General features: G+C 35.7%; 1 protein-coding gene across 24 annotated transcripts in view; it reads left to right on the top strand.

Annotated features, from left to right (window-relative positions):
- The window catches only part of PCM1 (pericentriolar material 1), a 41,515-nt gene that overhangs the window by 18,491 nt on the left and 2,846 nt on the right, over positions 1–20,178 (top strand). For 8 of the 24 annotated variants that reach the window (XM_038135400.1, XM_038135399.1, XM_038135411.1 and 5 more), the window contains 23 exons: positions 33–184; positions 266–395; positions 1,114–1,248; positions 1,694–1,887; positions 3,049–3,246; positions 4,108–4,330; positions 4,439–4,584; positions 5,486–5,676; positions 6,832–7,015; positions 7,672–8,030; positions 8,551–8,709; positions 9,494–9,550; positions 10,720–10,892; positions 10,974–11,102; positions 11,689–11,809; positions 12,120–12,257; positions 12,497–12,630; positions 13,690–13,824; positions 14,337–14,534; positions 16,885–16,944; positions 18,069–18,207; positions 18,887–19,032; positions 19,883–19,952. In XM_038135400.1, the coding sequence (XP_037991328.1) occupies positions 33–184; positions 266–395; positions 1,114–1,248; positions 1,694–1,887; positions 3,049–3,246; positions 4,108–4,330; positions 4,439–4,584; positions 5,486–5,676; positions 6,832–7,015; positions 7,672–8,030; positions 8,551–8,709; positions 9,494–9,550; positions 10,720–10,892; positions 10,974–11,102; positions 11,689–11,809; positions 12,120–12,257; positions 12,497–12,630; positions 13,690–13,824; positions 14,337–14,534; positions 16,885–16,944; positions 18,069–18,207; positions 18,887–19,032; positions 19,883–19,952 (3,571 nt within the window). The remainder of the gene's footprint in view (positions 1–32; positions 185–265; positions 396–1,113; positions 1,249–1,693; positions 1,888–3,048; positions 3,247–4,107; positions 4,331–4,438; positions 4,585–5,485; positions 5,677–6,831; positions 7,016–7,671; positions 8,031–8,550; positions 8,710–9,493; positions 9,551–10,719; positions 10,893–10,973; positions 11,103–11,688; positions 11,810–12,119; positions 12,258–12,496; positions 12,631–13,689; positions 13,825–14,336; positions 14,535–16,884; positions 16,945–18,068; positions 18,208–18,886; positions 19,033–19,882; positions 19,953–20,178) is intronic. The other 16 variants (XM_038135403.1, XM_038135412.1, XM_038135416.1 and 13 more) reach the window with 10 other exon arrangements.

Raw genomic sequence — 20,178 nt, forward strand, 5'->3', positions numbered from 1 at the left:
ATAGTCTAATTGCCTTTCTGACATCCTTTTAGGATGATGATCCAGAACCTCAAGGAGCAATTGCAAATGTGTCTAATATTGGTGACTTGTTGGGTGAAGTGGAAGAGACAAAGCAGCAACCAAACAATGTCCGAGTAAGTTCCAACAAGTTAAAAAAAGATGTGCGACTGAATGAGAAAGCAAGGTAAGCCTTTGTCAGAGGATGGTAGAGCTGTGCTTTAGGCAACTTCTTGCCAATTAACACGTGTATAATTTATTTACACAGAGAGAAGTTCTATGAAGCTAAACTTCAGCAGCAGCAACGGGAGCTTAAGCAGTTACAAGAAGAAAGAAGAAAACTGTTTGAAATACAGGAAAAAATTCAAGTGTTACAGAAAGCTTGTCCTGACCTTCAAGTAAGTAGAATATATTTCTTTGCTGTCTTAAGGTGTTCAGCAAAGAAATAAAAAATACCTTGCTGACATTTTTTTCCCTATGAAAATTGGAAAAAACTTTAAGTTGTTAAAACTTGTACACTGTAAGCAGGTGGATTTTTAAACCTAGAGTTCTGCTTATGTCATTCACTTTTCAATGATTCTTGTTCAGTGGTTGATGTATCTTGATCTTGCTGTAGTTTGTCTTCAAAAGCCGTGATAGAGTCTTCAAAGATACAGAACCTTCTGTCTTATTTTTAGCCTGAAATTTTTTTCTGTCCATACCAGTCAGTCACTGCTTCTTTACTTCTCTTAGTAGTCATTTGCTGGTATTTTGGAATGATGCTGTATCTTGTAAGCATGATCAACACTTGTTGCATTTTAACTTAACTCTACAGGGCTTTACTGTACAGTTAAGTTAAAGTTTCATGGTCTTTGAAGATTAACTTCTTTTTGTGACTGTGAAATGAGCAATAAATTATTAATACTGCTTATCTAGAACATTATATAATAATACATAAATTAAGTTTTGTTGATTCCTAGGTAAGTTTTGAAATAAATATTTAGCCTTGATTCAAAAATCCTTTTCCCAAGATACTGATTTTCTAGCCTCATAAAGCCTTAAATGTGTTGGGTTTTAACTGCAGGTAAGTTCTAGAAAGCCATTAATTCTATTTTGCCATTTTGCTTTCTCTTTCAGTTGTCCGCTGGCCTGGGTAACTGCCCAGCAAATAGACAGACTTCACAAGCAACATCAACTCCAGCCATGAATGAGTGTAACACAGCTGGCAAGCCTTTATTTGAGTGTGATGAATCATTACCAGTAGGCAATGAGGTATTTCATACTTGATATGCAGTGATTTTAAAAGGGTTTAGAAAGAAGCTACAGCTTGCTTGGACAAATTTTAAGTAGCTGGCCTGGGGAGTGGAGTAGTAGCTATTTTAACAAAGCACGTATAACTTCTTTATTTTGTTTCTGGAAAAAAGGAAGTACTGACTTAAACTGGCAAGACATTCTCTCCCAAATATAGCAATTGTTACTAAATATTAATGTGAAAGTTAAATTAATTCTGAGTTTTTACCATGAACGTTTCATATTGTGTACTGTAGGCAGGTCATCCTTCGAGAAAATGATCGATGTATTTGTTGAAACCTGATTTATCTTTGTGTCTTTCTTCACCTTTTCCCCTTAAATTGTCTTTGATATTGATCTGCATATTACTTATTCTTTCCTAAAATTAGGCTAGCATTGTATTCTAATTCTTCCATTTTACTGCAAGCAGTTATGGTCTGAGATGAGAAGACATGAGATTTTAAGAGAAGAATTGCGACAGAGAAGAAAGCAACTTGAAGCTTTAATGGCTGAAGATCAGAGAAGGAGAGAGCTCGCAGAAACAATATCTACTGTTGCTGCATCTGTTAAAAGTGAAGGGTCAGAAGCTCAGTGTACTCCACAGCAGAGCAGAACTGAAAAGTAAGAGCACAAGTTACGCTGTATTCATTAATGGGTGTTTCCGTTGTTCAGTAGGATGTCAGTGTTGAGGACAGTTTCCTGTGTTCATCTGGCCACTGAATGTGATGATTTAACAGAGCAGGAATTAATTTCTTGACTTGTGAAGTGACTGTTATTTAGCAACTTGACAGTTTTATGGGTTTTCCCAGCATATTTAGTATCTTCTTTTCTACCAGTGTGGGAAAGAATCACTTAAGAAGAAGAAAATGCCAGATGATCAGAGTAATTTTTTTTCATCTTTACCCATTTTATAGCATGGTAAAGTAATACATTTCCAACACAGACAGTATATATCTGCGCCAGTATTAGAAGCAGAATGCTTCCCACCAGTTTGCGTTGGTGAGAATCACAGAATCAACTGTGTTGGAAAAGACCTTGAAGATTGAGTCCAACCTGTGACCTGACACCACCTTGCCAACGAGACCATGGCACTGAGTGCCACATCCAGTTTTGTGCCACATCCTTAAATGCCTTCTGGGACAATGACTCAGCCACCTCCCTGGACAGCCCATTCCAATGCCCAGTCAATCACTAATGTCCAGCCTAAACTCCCCCTGACTCAGCTTAAGATTGTCCTCATGTCCTGTCACTGGTTACCCTGGGGACGAGGCTGAGCCCCCACCTGGCTACCCCCTCCTGTCAGGCAGTTGTAGAGATCAATATGGTCTCCCCTAAAACTCCTCCAGGCTAAACAAGGCTAAACCCCAGCTCCCTCAGCCACTTCTAGTAGGACTTGTGTTCCAGACTCTTCACTAGCCTTGTTGCCCTTCTTTGGATACGCTCCAGCATCTCAATGTCCTTCCTAAATTGCGGGGCCCAGAACTGGACGCAGTAGTCAAAGTGTGGCCTAACCTGTGCCAAGTGCAAGGGAAGAATGACCTTCCTGGTCTCACTGGCCGCACTATTCCCGATACAGGCAAGGTTGCTAATGGCCTTCTTGACCATGTGGGCACACTAGTGGCTCACGTTCAGAATGGTTCAATACTTTTTGGTGCAGCTTGATTAATTGCAAATAGACTTGCTATTGTCAACAGATTGTTTTAATAATTCGTCATAAAATTGGAAAAAAAATACTCTTTTTCCAAACACCCCTTTTCTCCCTGACCCTGCAATGTTCACTAGGACCATGGCTACCTGGGGAGGTTCTACCCAGTGTGCCCTAGAGGAAGAAAATGGAGACGAAGATGGTTATCTCTCTGATGGAGTTGGTCAGGCAGAAGAAGAAGAAGAAGATGCATCAAGTTTGAATGACAGTTTTTCTGTTTATCCCAATAACAACATACCAGAAAATGCCTATTTTGGTAAAGGAAACAAAGATAGGTTAGTAACCTTATTTGTTGATCTGATGCTTGTGTGAATATTTGGAAGAGGGTGGAAGAGGCATTGCATTAACTACAAGGCATCCTCACAGCAAAGGAGAATTTCTTTCTGCTTGTTAGTGGCAGTTTCTTGTCTTTGTAGCTGCAATGTCTGTAACTGACTTGGTGATTTCTTTTGTTTTCAGAATTATAAAAATCTGCCATTGAGCTCTCCAGTTGTGTGGTAGTGGCTCTTGATGTTTCTATTTATTTTTAATCAGCTTAAAAGATAATCACATGTGTGAAACTTTTGCTATGATCAGTCTCTTCAAAAATAGTAATTCAGAGAATTAAACTGACTCTGAAATTTTTCCTTCTAAATTGCTGGCTTCTGTAGTTGTGAAAACTATTTCTTAATTATTGTGAATAATTTTAATTCTTGTTTACCTGATTGACTTCCTTTATAACATTTTTGTGAATAAATGGAAATACCATGTTAAAAAGAATGTATATATCTGCAGTTATTTCTTCTGGTTTGGATACCAAAATTATTTTAGTAGACAGTGGACTCATCGGGGCTGGACTTGTCAATGTATTATGTTGGTGGCTGTTTTCATCAAGTACATATTAGCAGTAATGGAAAATACTAAAAACAAGGCCCAGACATATTCTTAGCCATTCCTTTTTTGACAGTCAGAGTCAGGCTCCTGTTTCCATTTGTGTAGGATAATGTTGGATTGACAAAACGGCATGTGTTATTAGCTGTGGCCTGTGCCATGTGAATTTTTGATGCACAACTTAAACATAATTTGAATAATAGAAGTATCATTAGTTGTTTGAATTATCTGATTTTGTCCTCATTCTTCAAATTTTCGCAACCCAGGTGGAAAAACTGCCGTCCCCTTTCAGCAGATGGAAATTATCGTCCAGTGTCTAAGGCCAGGCAACAGCAAAATATAAATATGCGACGTCAGGAAAATTTTCGATGGATGTCTGAGCTTTCCTATGTGGAAGAAAAGGAACGATGGCAAGAGCAGATCAATCAGTTGAAGAAACAGCATGAATTTAGTGTCAGCATTTGTCAAACTTTGATGCAGGATCAGCAGGTAGGTATTCTGCTGTTCTTATTTGCCTTTTATTCTCTTTTTAACTATTTCTAGCACTAACTTCTGGTTTTTGTAGTTTGGTCACTGTTACATATTTTCTTTCCACAGACCCTCTCTTGCCTTCTGCAGACTTTGCTCACAGGCCCCTACAGCATGATGCCCAATAATGTTGCATCTTCACAAATACATCTCATTATGCATCAGTTAAACCAGTGTTACACTCAACTGACTTGGCAGCAGAATAATGTCCAAAGGTTTGTTGACTGTATTGGTGTTTAACTGTGGAATTTGAAATGCTTCAGTAACAGGAACATGGTTATGTCAATAAAAGATTCATACAGATAATGGTTAAATATGAGACTCTTGAACTTCTAAGTTGATAACAAGCCTTTGAAATTGTGTGCAGCATTTCTGGTTTTTTCCCCATGGACCTCTTTGATACCTTTAAAAGTACTTTCCTAGTAATCTTCATTGAATAGAACCAAATGTTGGCAAAAATCTGTTGCAATAGTTATTTTCTAATATGCTTTTGTGTCTGTAGTCTTTGCTAGACTACTTGGCAAGATTCTGGATCCTAATGGTAATATACAGAAAAAAAGCTTTTTGGCCTTTTGTTAGTGTTTTCAGTTACAATTTGTGCTTCTTACATTCCATTCCGATGGTGGAATGTAAGATTCCATGATCCAAATTATCTTTTTTGAAAAAAGATGTAATAATCATTTTAATTCATTGCATGAAAGTTGAAATTCTTCATTTCTGTTTTGTATTTGGTAAGTGATATATATGTGCTGTCCTCTTACACACTTTTTAAAAGCAATTTTAACCTCAATTCTGTAAATACTTTGATTGCTTCTGTTGTAGTTTTCAGCTTGCTTATTTCTTTAGTATGTAGTCAGGTTTTTTTGTTCTTACAAGGATGTTTAAACTGTGCATGCATGACCACTAGTACTGAGCAGTTGGTTTTAAATGTAAGTAATTGATTAAATGTAAGTAATTTTTGTCTTGAGGTTTTTTTCTAAGCTAAATAGAGCACTTCTTTACATACATTACATGGTGTAGGTGAAATAATATGAAGCTCAAATTACTTGAGTATAAATTTACAGTTTTCCCATAATATTCTTTTCCCCCAAGTTGTTATTTTTTATTACTTTCAAGGTTGAAACAAATGTTAAGTGATCTTATGCAGCAGCAAGAACAACAGTGTCAAGAGAAACCATCAAGAAAGGAGAGAGGCAGTAGTGCACCACCACCTCCATCTCCTGTTTTCTGTCCATTCAACTACCCTCCACAACCTGTGAATCTCTTTAGTGTTCCAGGATTTACTAATTTTTCCTCCTTTGCTCCAGGTGAGTATTACTGTAGGTGTGAGAAGTAATATCAATTTCAAAAATTGACATTTTCTTGTTTAATTGAAATTGTAATGTGAACTTAATCAAACTTAGTCACTTTTCCTTTATATTGAAATGGTCTTAAGTGGAAGTTTACTATTTATTGCTGAGTAATTGTATATTTTTACTTCAGTATGAAGAGCAAGACTCTCAGTATGAAGTTAGTTATACTTGAAAATACGTACTTCATGTAAGGTTTCAAATCCAACATACAAAAAGCAGTGTTTGAAGCTTTTACATACCTTCAGCAATCATTTAATAGTTGAAATCGTGTTCTGAGTGAACCATGTAATTGGAAGGCACTTTGTGATTATTTATGTTTTTCTTAGAACTTCAAACACTCGTGTTTATTATAAATGCCTGTAAATGGAGCATGTTAAACAATTTAGTTCCCATCAGAGCTATACAGTAACTGTTGACTTGGATACAGTATTCCTAATCATTTTCTGTAATCTACGTTTACTGTTGGATTTGGAGGAAAAGAGTGTAGGTATTTTACTGTACAACTCAAACAAAACTGTCTTAATATATTTCAGTCTTATTAGGAAACCAGGAAATGGGCATAGACCTAGATTAGAACTTTCAAATTGCAGAGTCTGTTTTGTGTTTGAGAACATTTTTTAAATTACATGGAACCTACCCAAAAAAACCAGTTACATTTAGTTTGCCACTTTCATGAAAATTCTGATGTTAAAATTGAAGTAGTATCAATCTGACTTCTTTGTACCTGAAGTTCCTGAACCATTGGAATTTTCTTGTCAGTTTGATAGTGGTTAAAGTATTGATAAGGTCTTCAGGCAGACAGAATTCTGCCTTTTTTTGGAACTGTTGTTATTTTTACTTTCACTTTTAAGAGCTCTTTACTGGAGTTTCTTGAAGGACCTTGATCTCCACTGATGGGATTGTAGTATCCCGTAGTGTTCAAAACCTGCACTAATGATGAATTCTGATTGTTTGCCGTGCTTTTAGGATGAAAACAGTTCTTCCTTACTTCCTCAATGTATTGTATTTTTGCTTCATAATTTCATGCTGCCACACAGTATGCCTCAAATTTGAATTTTACTACACAAATAAATGAGGTAATATCTTCTGACTCTCTTGTTTACTTTGTAGGTATTAACTGTAATCCAGTGTTTCCATCTGGTTTTGGAGATTTTGCACATAGTGTTTCTCCGCGAAGCAGTGAGCAGCAGGAGCAACAACATCCTCTAGATCATAATACTTCTGGGAAAACTGAGTATATGGCATTCCCCAAACCCTTTGAAAGCAGTTCCTCTAACGGAGCAGAAAAACAAAGGTATTGAATGTAAAAGTACAGCTCTCCTTTAATAATTTCTCCTCCCTTTTCTGGGGCTTGTGGGAATTCATCATTCTGTAAGGGAATTCATTGTCATAGAATTACCATATGAGCTTGACTTTTGTAACTTCTAGTTTAATTTTTTCATTTTTTTCAGTAGTGTTCTGCTTTTCTATATATTAATTAATATATCATTTAATGAAAATTTTAAAATCAAATGCAATCTTGGAGTGGTTTTCTGACACTTTCTGTAGGTGGAGTAAGATTTTGTTTCTGTGGGGTTGTTTTGAAACAGACTTGTTTGAATAACTAGAGGATGTAATTTCAGTGAATGCTTATTTTTTTTGTGCTACTGTATATTGTACTGAATGTTGCTTTAAGAAATGTTTTGACCTGTGGTAGTATTTGAGCACAGCAGTAGCTGCATAAATATATTAATGTTGAAACCAGCAATAGATAAATGGGAAGTTCCATTTTCCATTTGGAAGGGTTCTCTGGACTTATTTATTTTTCAATATTTATTTGATGTCTAAGTAACAAAGGCAGATAATTTGCATTACGGATAAACTGTTCACCTGGTAATACATGATGTTTCTGTCTGAGAGATTAGGTTATGGTATATTGAGATTGCTCTGTGGGTCTTTTTTTTCTGACAGAAGGAATCATAGACAACCGGAAGAAGAATTGGAAAAAAGATCAACTTGGCTTGATGATAGCCAAGAAATGAAGAAAGATGATCAGTCTCAGCTGAATGCAGGTTTTGCAGTTTCAGTACAAAGCATTGCTTCTGGTCATAAAAATCAGTGTGATACGAAGCGAAGAAGAGAGTTTGATGAAGAGTCTTTGGAGAGTTTCAGTAGCATACCTGATCCAATAGACCCAACTACTGTGACAAAGACATTTAGATCTAGAAAAGCATCAGCGCAAGCAAGCCTGGCATCAAAAGATAAAACGCCCAAATCAAAGAATAAGAGGAAGAGTTCTTCTCAGCTAAAAGGCAGAATTAAAAATGCTGGTAGGTTGTAAAGTAATCTTGGATACTGTGGCAAACTTGGCTTAGATTATAATTGTTACATTCCAGAGAATTTACTCTCCATAAATGCTACCTATAATAATGAAAATAAATTATTGAAATGACTTAATTTCATATTATACAAGTACATAAGTTTTTTTAGGATTTCAGTTAATAGAAAATAAATAACCAATTGAGAGTATCATGGATGCAGATACCTGCAGATTTAAAATAACTAGGAGAATCTTCATTTTCTTCATGTTCAAACTGGATTATTTGCTAAAAAAAAGCTTCATTAAAATTGTGAGAAGAGAGGGACAGTACTAGTTAGTATAGTAGTACTGTTGGAGTTGCTGAGGATTTAGTACTACTGTGTGGTTTCAGTATACAGAGGAAGATTTTAGTATAGGAAACGTCATTAGTATTTTGCATCTTTGAGAGTGGCCTTGACCAAATTTTGTAAAGTAATAAAACATTTTGTAAGCTATTTCTTTATTTCTTCCTTTTAACTTCTTCCCATTAGGTTATGAAAGTGCAAGTGCTTCTAGTGTGTGTGAGCCCTGCAAGAACAATAAAAGCAGACACTCTGATGACATTGTTCATGCAAAGGTGTTCAGCAAAAGGAATCAGGAACAATTGGAAAAAATAATTAAATACAGTAGATCTACAGAAATGTCTTCAGGTACTCTTTTCTGAATGTTTAATTGTTTTGTTAACTTATGTGAGTAAGGGACCTTAGTTGCTAGTGTGTTATTTAAAAGCAGTGTGTTTTGGCAGGAAGACAGGACTGCATATTTAGCATGTGGATTTTGCATTTTAATTTCTAAGGATGCTGTAAATGGAAATATGTAAAAAGTTTGATATTAATTGCTTTTGGGCATTCTCTGTACATTAAATACTTGATTAAAGTAATTTAGAAACCTTTTACCATACAACAAGCAAAAATGTAGCCAATCTCACCCATTGGTTGGTGATTTTATGGAAAGTAATTGTAAAACTGATGAAACTTTGCTTAATGTTTAAACTACATCCTGTACTGCATACATGTCTTCTTCCTATTTGTGCTTAAATGAGCTCCATCAAATATCATTCAAATTCAGTCTTTTAACATCACATAAACCCTCACATTTTTGTCATCTGCACTGCTTTTCTTGTATCTAGATCATAAAAATTCTCTCTTGTGCCTTTTTTTGGTTCTGCCATTATTTCTGTTTTGTTTAAGAGATCAGAAATTTTAGTCATTGTAGCACAGTATAAAGCTTTGCCAGTGTAGCTATGTCACACTAAGAGCTGTTTATTAGTGTACATAATAAACTTCGCTGGTCAAGTTCTCATTCTCACAATAAGCAGCTCTGATGTGGTTTGGATGACTAAGCAGTCTTCCTCCTGCTGTTTTGTATAGACCCTGTCTTTATTTCTGGTGCGCATTTTTGTGTTTATCACTGTCTATCCCCACTTTCCTACAGCGCATGCTAGGAGAATTCTGCAGCAGTCTAACAGAAATGCATGCATTGAAGCGCCAGGTAATGCATTCACTGCTTAGCTTCAACAATATGCTATTGCCTTTTTTTTTTTTTCTTCTCTTACCTTTGGTCCTATAACTCACTGTTTAGCAGATGTTCAAGATTAGTGCTATTGCAGCACCTTCCCTATAACCAAGACAAGAGAAGTAGCCTTGCATGAAGTGCAACGTTACCACCTGCTTTGAATTACAGTTGTGGAGAACATGATTACCACGTTTTTGATTAGTAATAATTACAAATAGAAAATATGGAGGTAGATACTACATCAAAACATTCATTTCAGTAGGCATTTTTAGTTTGTTTAAAAGCTGCTATTTCGTGTTAGTAATGGGCGAGGCATGCAATTTGTGGTAACTTACCAAAGGTTGAAAAAACTTGCCTGTGCTTAAAAAATTGGTAAACTATTTGCAGATAATTAAATTGCACAGTAATGTTTCCTGTATTGCTAATAACTTCATTAACTTGAATACTGACAATTACACATCTGTTAAACTGAGTTTTCCAAATTTAACTATGTTTCCATTCAGCACTTCCCAAATAATGTATGTAATAATTTGACTGTTGCGATGCAAGGAATCCTTAATTTTCAAATGAATTGGAGATTTATTAGGCAACACATTGTCTTATATGTAATAGAGTTTAAGTGTAGGAGGTTTTTTGTGAACTTGGGAGTGGTACTAGACATGTGTAAGAATGTAGCATTTATGTTGGGAAAGAGTGGCTTTCTTTAGTTCAGTCTAAAGCTTTCTTAAGGCTGCTTGTGTTGCAAAAGTGTGGACTGCTTGTATTATATAAACCTGAGACCTTTCACTATTTTTCTTGAAATGTCTTAAAACTCTGTTTTCAGTGTTTAATACCTGTTCTGAAGGCATCATTGTGCTGTTTGCAATAGTCTCTTTTATAAACAATGCTTTTAAAAGGTATTGTTCAGAAGTGTAAAGGAAATTATTTTACAATCGATCTATATTGTATTTTATATATTGAAGATTCCATAAGGTGTAATTTAAGAATGTTTGCCCTTCAGGAAATCAATAAGCTTTATGAAAGCAGCTATATTAGGGAATCTGCAATGCTTGAGACAATTTGTATACCCATAACTTGCATACCTGATAGCCTGTTAAATGGATGTGTGTCAAGAACTTAACAAGTTCCTTTATTTTTTTCTACAGAAACTGGTAGTGATCTTTCTATGTTTGAAGCTTTGCGAGACACAATTTACTCTGAAGTGGCAACTCTTATTTCTCAAAATGAGTCTCGTCCCCACTTTCTTATTGAACTTTTCCATGAGCTTCAGCTGCTAAATACAGATTATCTGAGGCAAAGGGCTCTATATGCTTTACAGGTATGCACAGAATTTTTTGATTTTGTTCATGAATCAAGTAAACCTTAGATCTTTTTTGACAGCATAGATTATCTTTTCCAGGATATAGTGACCAGACATTTATGTGAGAAAAATGAAAAAGGGAAGTGTGCAAAATCACTGAATTCTGCAACATGGGTGGCATCAAATTCTGAACTCACTCCTAGTGAAAGCCTTGCCTCTACAGATGATGTAAGTTTTGAAATTCAGAAGCTATTAGCATCTTTTCCTGTATTTCAGTTTGCACACATGTATGCTTGTCTAGTGAAATATACTAGGGATTGAACTTTGTTAAAATTAGTATTGACTTTACGCAGTCTTTTCTAAACAATGAGTGGCAAAAGAATCAATGCAGAAGTGATTAAATATGGTAGGATTCTCAGTACTGCAAATGAGTGATGTATCAGGGGTGAATGAAACGTGGAGAGGGATGTAAATCAGAAACTGATACATTCAGAAAGAGCCAAAATCCTCTTCGGAGTAAGGTCAGGGCAAGTACTGATCATATGATTCTTCAAAAATGTTTGCTTTTTTGTATTTAAGAAATCAATTACACTTCTGTACAGTTTCTTACATGTTTTGCACTTAAAGTATTTGAAGTAAGCATGGTACATTAACCTGATGGATAACCTGGAAGTACAGTTGTTCTCCAGTCAGGCAGTCTGATGACAAACTCTGATACCACAGCAAGTCACTGAAAAGAAATGCAGGCTTGTTCACACATCTGTGAGAGTATGCTGTGTTCCTTCTTTGTATTCAGTTGTCTGGTATTTTTTAGGAAACTTTTGCCAAGAACTTTTCTACAGAAGCATGTCAAGATTGTGAACAACCTGATGCAGACAATGGCAGTACTATGTCTACTTCTTCGAATTTTGAACCCTTTGCTACTGATGACCTTGGTGAGAATTATGTGACTTAGTGTTTTAAGTGTTTCTTCCTTTCTCCCTCCCTAAATACCTGCAATTGTCTGCACTTTAGTACACTGTTATTTGATTTTTAGTGTGTAATTACATGTTTTATAAGACAAAACATAGTTAAATTAGCTAATTGTGAAACACAGAATTTATCGAAGTTGGTAATAAAATATTACAACTAGTTATATGTGGATTTCAAAACTTGGGACCTTAAAGTCATTTTCATCATTGTTTATTTGTCTATCAATTGAAAACTTTTTATTTAGATTAAAAAGTGTTTTTATTCTAAATATAGGCAACACAGTGATTCACTTAGATAAAGCTTTGTCTTGGATGAGGGAATATGAGCGTATGAAAGTTGAAGCTGAAAGTACCCTTGACTCTGAGGGCTGCTCTAGTAATTTTCAGGGTGCTTCTGCTGCTAAATTAGAAGGTATGCATATATACATATATTTTGCTTAGTTTTAGAATATAATTATAGTAACTATCAAGCTAAATTGCTTTCCTCTTTATTTATATTGAAAATTTAGCAAAGTTTGAAAGAATATTTACATACTTAAGGAAATAAGATTTCTTTTTTAAAATAAATTTTTGAAAGTGGTATTTCTATAATAGTAATGTTGAATGTATTAAATGTACTGCTTTTTTTTTTCTTATTTTTATTAAAACAAGGTTCAGGAACTGGTGAATGTCAGTCTGTGCCACAGTCAGGTGATGTTTCTGCAGTTCCATGTCCTCGTATAGATACTCAGCAGCTTGACCGGCAGATTAAAGCAATTATGAAAGAGGTCATCCCTTTTCTGAAGGTAAGGGGTCTGTATAATATGGCATGAATTAGAAGAGTAGGAAAAACACTTGTATAATTGCACAGGAGAACGTTATTTAAAATCTAAAACTTGTCTCTTAGAAACAGCTGTCGATAAATATGTGTTCAGTTGCAGACTCTGCTGAAGATGAAGTAAGAATTAGATGTTCCACAGAAAGATTCTGTGTAGTTTTTAATAGGAGAAATAAATGGTGAGGTTTCTAGGTTTCATGGGGCAGGTGGACTTGACGTCAAAAAGAATCGAGATTGCTTGCTTTGGAGCTGACAAAATTAAATATAGGAATGTTTGAGACTGTACTTCTGAAATATTTGGTGCCTTTTAGCAGACAGAACTGAAATCACTAATTAAAACTGTTACATGTACAGTAATACGGTATTTTTGAAGAATATCTCTGAGTAGTTGATTTTTAGCATTATTTTCTCCTGTTTATAAATATCTTTAAAGTTGTTGAGAGCTTTTTAACTTCTGTGACTACAAAGAAGAAATGTTCTTCTTTAAAGAAGGAGAAATAGTCACAGTTCTTCTTTGCAAGGTTGGAGAGCAGAGAAGATTGAGTTGCTCCAGGCATCTCCTTGTTCCCTTTTATAGTATGCACAGTGTATAAGCTTAGGTTTGTCTAATAAGGTATTTGGTGATACTAAGTTTAAAAACTCTATATTGTTGGCATGCCAGAGTCAGAGCGCCTGAAGACTTGTTCTTTTTTTGCAGTTTTTTGTCTGTATATAACAGTAGATGTCTTAATATGCACTTAAATACACTTATGTACACAGCCACAATATATGAAGCTTCTTAGTTTGGCCAAACATTATAAGATGCCAAGTCCTCATGTACTGGAAAACTGAGATAAATCTTTATGTGTTGTGACCAAGCAGTCATTCATGAAGTATGGTATTTGTGAGATTGATTAGGATTTTTTGTGGTGTGCTGTTCCTTGAGTGGACAGGTGGTTTTGTTTTGTAAATTAATTTCTGTATTAGGGTTGATGGCTAGTTTTTCTTTTGAAGTGGTGACAAAGCTCATTCTGTGATACTTGTGTAGGAACACATGGATGAAGTATGCTCTTCTCAATTACTGACATCAGTAAGACGTATGGTCTTGACTCTTACTCAGCAAAATGATGAAAGTAAAGAATTTGTGAAGTTCTTTCATAAACAGCTTGGCAGTATACTTCAGGTTAGTAGTTTTTCAGTTCTGTTTTGCAGCACTCAAGTTGGCTAATGAGCCAGCTTCTCTGAAGTTGTATTTTACACCTTGAATAGCGTAGGTGCCGTTCTCCCTCACCTTAGATACAGTGATGAGGTATTACCTTTGTTCCTAAACAAATGATTTACTGCACACAGAACAGCTGTTCTGTCACAGCAGGTAGTGAGAGCTGTATCTCTGGCCTGTGACTGTCTTCAAGGAGAGCTCTGGTGATGCTTTGCATGGACAACTTGTGTAAATTCCTGAAAATGTGTAATTTGCGCTTTTTCATATTTTTTTTTTTTCTGTAAGCATGGAGTTTAAATCATGAGCTTATTAAGTTCTAGAGATTCCATGTAAAATCTGTTTAGGACACTAAAACTTTTTTAAAAATATGAGCTTATATATACATAACATTTCAAGTTATTAGAAATATGAAAAATACTTAGTCTTTAAAGCTTGATAGCCTATTTCAGAAACTGAAGAATTATTTCTCTTCACAGGATTCACTGGCAAAATTTGCTGGTAGAAAATTAAAAGATTGTGGGGAGGATCTTCTTGTGGAGATCTCTGAAGTGTTATTCAATGAATTAGCCTTTTTTAAACTCATGCAAGACTTGGACAACAACAGTATTTCTGTAAAGCAGAGATGTAAACGAAAAATAGAAACCACTGAAGTAATGCAGTCTTATGCTAAAGAGGTTTGTTTTGTTTTATTTTTGAAAAATGTAGATTTTGTGAGATTGCTAAATATGTGTATGTTCTAAACTAGTTTGATTTCCTTATTTTATACATTATATATATGTTTATTTATTTATTTTACAAGTTGCTGTGTAATCACAGTATTGCTTGTGTAGGAGTGTGAACTGGTTTTCCTCAGTAAGGGCAAGTCCTGTGTTACAGATGAGTATCTGTTACAGATGTCTAATTGTATAGACTTTGTTCATAATTCAGAGGAAATGTTCTAATGGTTTTATGTGAACATAGGAAGGAATTAACAAGTGTTGAAATAGTTTTAACACCTGGGGCCATTGAGTAGTTTAACCCCAGTAGGCAGCTCAGCCTCTCACAGCCACTCAGTCCCCTCTGTGGGATGAGGAGACCAAGCAGAAGGGTAAAACAGAAAACCCTCGTGGGTTGAGGTAAAGACGCTTGAATTGGTAAAGCAAAAGCAGCACATGCAAGCAGAGCAAATCAAGGAATTCATTCACCTCTTCCCATAGGCAGGCAGGTGTTCAGCCACCTCTAGGAGAGCAGGTCTCCCATCACATTTAATGGTGACGTGGGAAGTCAAGCACCATCACTTTGGATCTCTCCCCCTCCCTCACTCTTTGCCCATCTTTATATGCTGAGCATGATGCCATGTGGTGTGGAACATCCCTTGAGTTAGTGAGGATCATCTTCCCTGGCTGTGTCCTCTTCCAAGTGTTGTGCATTCTGACCTCTTGCTTTTTGGGTGGGGTAAAGATCAGAGAAGGTCTTGACTCTGTGGAATGCTATTAGGGAGTAATGAAAACATCCTTATGCTGTTGACCCTGTGTTCAACACAAATCAAAAACACAACCTTATACTATCTACTGTGAAGAAGTTTAACTCTATCGCAATGTATTGGTTTTGCATGGCCCCACTACACCCAGCTAAGTATTTTGACATATTGGAGGTCCTAGTTCATTATCTCTTTAGTTTGCCTGCTGGTTTCCTTGCATTATCTTCAAAAAAACTAGAGAAATCCTCTGAAGTTGTCATGTAGTTGGTTTGTTGGCAAATGCAGAAAGAATCAGTTTCTGGACTTGGTGTGTAAAATATATATGAAGTTTTCAGAAATATTTGAGACATATGTAGGACATATTTTTGCTCTAGAAAGCAAGCTTTGGCTAGTTTTCACACCATTTACATTATTAATTTTAGTATTGCTTTTATTGAGAGCGTAGCTGTGTTTTTTTAAGTTATATTATCTGTTTACAAAACAAACAGTAAACCAGATCATGTTCATCTATTTATGATTTCAGTGTCTTTTCAGCTTTCTTCTAGAAACACAAATACCAAAACATACCCTTAATTAATTTTTAAATGCCAGCAGAAGATATTTTTTGAACCTGTTGTAAACTATAAAGTCCTACGAGTATTTTTAGGTGTACCACCAGCTATACTTCAAGATAATAAATTTAGATATATCAGTAGTATGGCTGGTATGAGGGAGGCTGTGGACTGCCTTGTAAAGAGGCCAGAGGAACACTCTAAATCGAGAAAGATTTAGACATGACTTCCTGTTTTATCTGAAGTTTCCCACTGGCAACTCAGAGCAGGTATAAACTCAATCTCATAGCAGCTATAAACAAACTCTTTGTGTATCTTTGTTACCTAAACAGTTGGTTTATACCTGCTATGTGAAAGCATGGAGCCAGCTTAGATTCAGCATTTCTGCTTTCCTGGAAGGCAGAATTAGGGTTAAGGTCAGTGTTTGCCTCATTGCTGTGGCAGAGGTTCAGATTCAGCTAAGCCAGAGATGAGACAGAAGTGGTAGGTCCTGGTTACTTTGTACAGACCTGTGCAATTACCTCTGTATGGTCTTTCACAGCCCTCAACTCTGGAATCCTGATGCAGACATATTTGATCTTGCTCGATTTTCTGGCTCTCTTGAGTCCAGTAAAGTAACTGCTGAAGACACAGCTCTTTGTCTTGATCAGTGTTAATGTCATGAAGTGGTTTGCGTTGGAAAGGACCTTAAAGATCATATAGTTTCAACCCCCCTCGCCATGATGTATCTAATTCTATGCACTAGGTATGATTCAACCACAGACTGTAGGATTAGCCCAATATAAGCGTAATTGTTTAAATAATAAGGGTTAGCACAGGTTTTTTTAATGGTTTGCAACTCTGAAATTTTGAAGACATCTGTGTGTACAAAAGTCCCTGTGGCTTGCTACTGTTTAAAGATAGCAATTCTTATTAAGATTAGCATTTCAGCCTGGCTTTCATGAAGCCATAGTTTGATTCAGTATTTCCAAGTTATTTCAGTTTAGAATTGAAGACAGTTTGTGTTTCTTCTAGGCAAAAAAAAGTCTCCAGGTGGATGTTTGTTCTTCTGTTGAAGATGTCGATGAGGACAAAGTATGTGTATGTCTTTCAACTGTCTTTATTCCTCAGATAATTTCATAGGTCACTTAGTCTTACTGCTGTCTGTCATAGAAATAAAGTATCTGTAAGCAGCCCATTTTCCAGTCTTCAGAAATTTATTAATCTCCTTTCTGTTATTTTCAGTCATTTATTTTATCATAGTTACAAAGTAAATTATAATTTGCATTTCTAAGAACAGCTTAACTATTTATAGCAGTTAACATTTTCTTTTTTAATGGTATGGAATAAGTTAATTTACTTTCCATCTTGGGGAGAAGGTAGATGTTCTGAACTGGGACATGTGGTGTTTAAGGTCTCAAGAGTGCAAGCCTGACTGTGCTCTGAGTATGAAATGTTAGTGCTCAGAATTTGTCCCTTTTATTTTCAAGTTTCTTTTGAAAACCACTGATATCATTGGGGCAATGTGTTGTGTATGAAGTTTTAAATAGTCTGCTGGAATGTTCAGCTTTCTCCAGTCAAGGGAATGATACAAGTATATATACCAAGCAGAATGTTGATTGCTATCCTAAATGGATATAGGTATTGGAGTAGGCATGTGTGGGAGTAGAGCCAGTGCTTTCTTCTAGGGGTTAGAGCTTCTGTCACACTGCTTTGGAAGTAAAAGTAGGAAATTGTACATCACTTGTTATCGTTGCTGTAGTGTAGACAAGTCCTTTCAACATTTGGAGCCAAACTCAGGGCTTTACTTTGAGGTTCATATAGGATTGCAGAATTTTCTTATTCAGCATATTTAGCAAATTATTCAGCAGGGAGATTGCTGCAAGGTAATAATTCAGGTGTGTCTGTCTTCTTGATAATGACAAATCTAATTGAAAGGGTTTTTTAACCTAGCATGCTGATCAGTGTCAACCTTTGCAGATAATGACATACTCAATAGTTATGAGGTGCTTGAAAGCTGTGCTGACCAGTGCCATGTTCTGACGCTCTGTTTAGGAGTATTGTTCTGCTGTATTCATTTCAAGGCTGTAAGGACTACTTAAACTACTTAGATTTTTAGTAGATACTTTTTAACTTTTGAGAAACATCTCCTTTATGCAGAAACTTTAGTGTAGTCTTTAGATAAACATGAAATTGCACAATATTCTGTGTTTTCTTAGGACAAGGATGAGACTGAAACTGCTAAACAGGTTCCGGACTCAGAAGTGTGTGCTGGTAACAAAGTGCCTGAAAATATTAGATCTGATGCATCTGATCAAGAGGAAGATGAGGAAAGTGAAAGTGGTCCAGTGGCAATAAGTAAGGAACTTTTATATAGTTGATTATTCAGTGTTTCCACAGTAGTTTTGACCAGCTAATCTTACACCAGGATTTGCATGAAGTAGTGCTGTCTAACACCTTCTCTCATAGATTTTATAATCAGTACTTTGTCAGTGAAAGTTTTGCAGTACTGTATTTCCTAGTGTTACGTCAAGGGTTAAATATTCCATTTAGAGGAAGTAATTTTTTTCATAATCAGTAGATCTGTAAAAATATATTTGAAACAGATTCATTAGGTTACATATCCTGTCTCAGCTTAACTTCAAGTTTCTCAGACTTTAACCTGAATGATGAGAAAGCTGTGCAAATTTATGCAGTTTTTCATTTAAATAATGTGGCTTTTTAAAATGTGCTTTTACTTTAAAGCTTGCATTTATTTATTTATTGTCCTAATTTTTGTCTTACACCAACTACTTCTGGCTTGGATTCCCTTACCATTTACATTCTTTGCACCAACTTGTTCGATAACTTTGACATTTCACACCAACGTGGGTGTTTGTTCATAATATAGCTGATGTAAAACATACTCATCTTTGAAAGTTGAGCCATTACTATATCTTAATCCTAAAGAATGTTTTGAAGTAAGGTGTATCATTGCATTACATTCCCCAACAGGATTTGGCAATTCAAAGGTGGTTTTACATTGATTTACCTTTAGGTTTATCAAAAGCAGAAACCCAAGCTCTGACTAACTATGGCAGTGGAGAAGATGAGAATGAGGATGAAGAAATAGAATTTGAGGAGGGACCTGTTGATGTGCAAACATCACTACAAGCCAGCAGTGAAACAACTGAAAATGAGCAGGTACAGACAAAATTGTAAAAGCAGAACAAACCTGTGCCAGTGCACACGTTTTCAGTACATACATCTGTGTACCTCATTTTTCTTCTTGCACTTTTTTTTGTTCTATTGAAAGTAAAAGAATAATACAAGAAATCATATGATGCCAGTAGGTGCTACATGCAAAATGTGGTGTTCCTCACCTGAGTTTATTACAGCTGATGCCAAAGTGGATGGATGCAAGTGAGAAGTTAAACTTTAAAAAAACCATAATTTTAAACCTTTAAGTAGTTCTTTCTCTGTGTTTGCTGAGATCAAGTTCTAATTGGGAGTAAATCACTCTTGTATTCTAGCATGTCTTTTGTTTGTCTTTCCTCCCTTTTGTGATAATTATTTCTGGAACAATGGTGAAATGTTATTGGGTATGATTGTCATTTCACTGTTAGTTTTCTTGAAATTTTAATATGTGTGACCTTGTTTTGGAGAATTGTCAGTTCTTTACATATTAAATAAGACTGATGATCTATTGAAACTTTGGTTTGCTCAACAGGTATTAACATTAGGCAAGGATGTAACTGGAACATTTTACTTTTAAGTCTAGAACAGTAGATCTTTTAAGTGGAACCAGAGTTTTCCTAGGAACTACTGCAGTGAAAAGAAAATGTTCAGATAAAACATGCCTATCAGTGTTAATAGTTTTGCAAACTGTTACTGACCACCTGGCAAGTAGGACTTGCTGGCTTTATTTCAAACTAGTGAAAAGACAGATTCATGGAGCAAGTGTGCAGTGTGTTTCTAGTTAGTAAATTAGCCAATAAGCTATGAAGCTGATCAGTAAAATTTTGTTCTAAGTCATTTTTACCTTCCTCAATAGACTTCAAATCAAGAGTTGAGTAAGGCAAAAAGCAGTGAGATTTTGTCATCAGAACAAGAACCTGCTAAAGGTAAGCCCTGTATGCAGTAACACTTCCGTATGAATTTGGATATGGTGAGCATTGTCTTGGACAGTGCTTGTGATGCATGTAACTAAGAGAAAGATGATCAAATTTACTGGACTGCCTTTTTCATGGAACTGTATCAGTAGCCTGGATGTACCTGTGTTGGTATTAACACAGTAATCCTTTTAAAGAGGAAAAATAGGATAATCTTACTTAGGTAGATTTGGTTTTT

This window comes from Motacilla alba, chromosome 4, assembly GCF_015832195.1.
Source record: "Motacilla alba alba isolate MOTALB_02 chromosome 4, Motacilla_alba_V1.0_pri, whole genome shotgun sequence".
Taxonomy (NCBI): domain Eukaryota; kingdom Metazoa; phylum Chordata; class Aves; order Passeriformes; family Motacillidae; genus Motacilla; species Motacilla alba.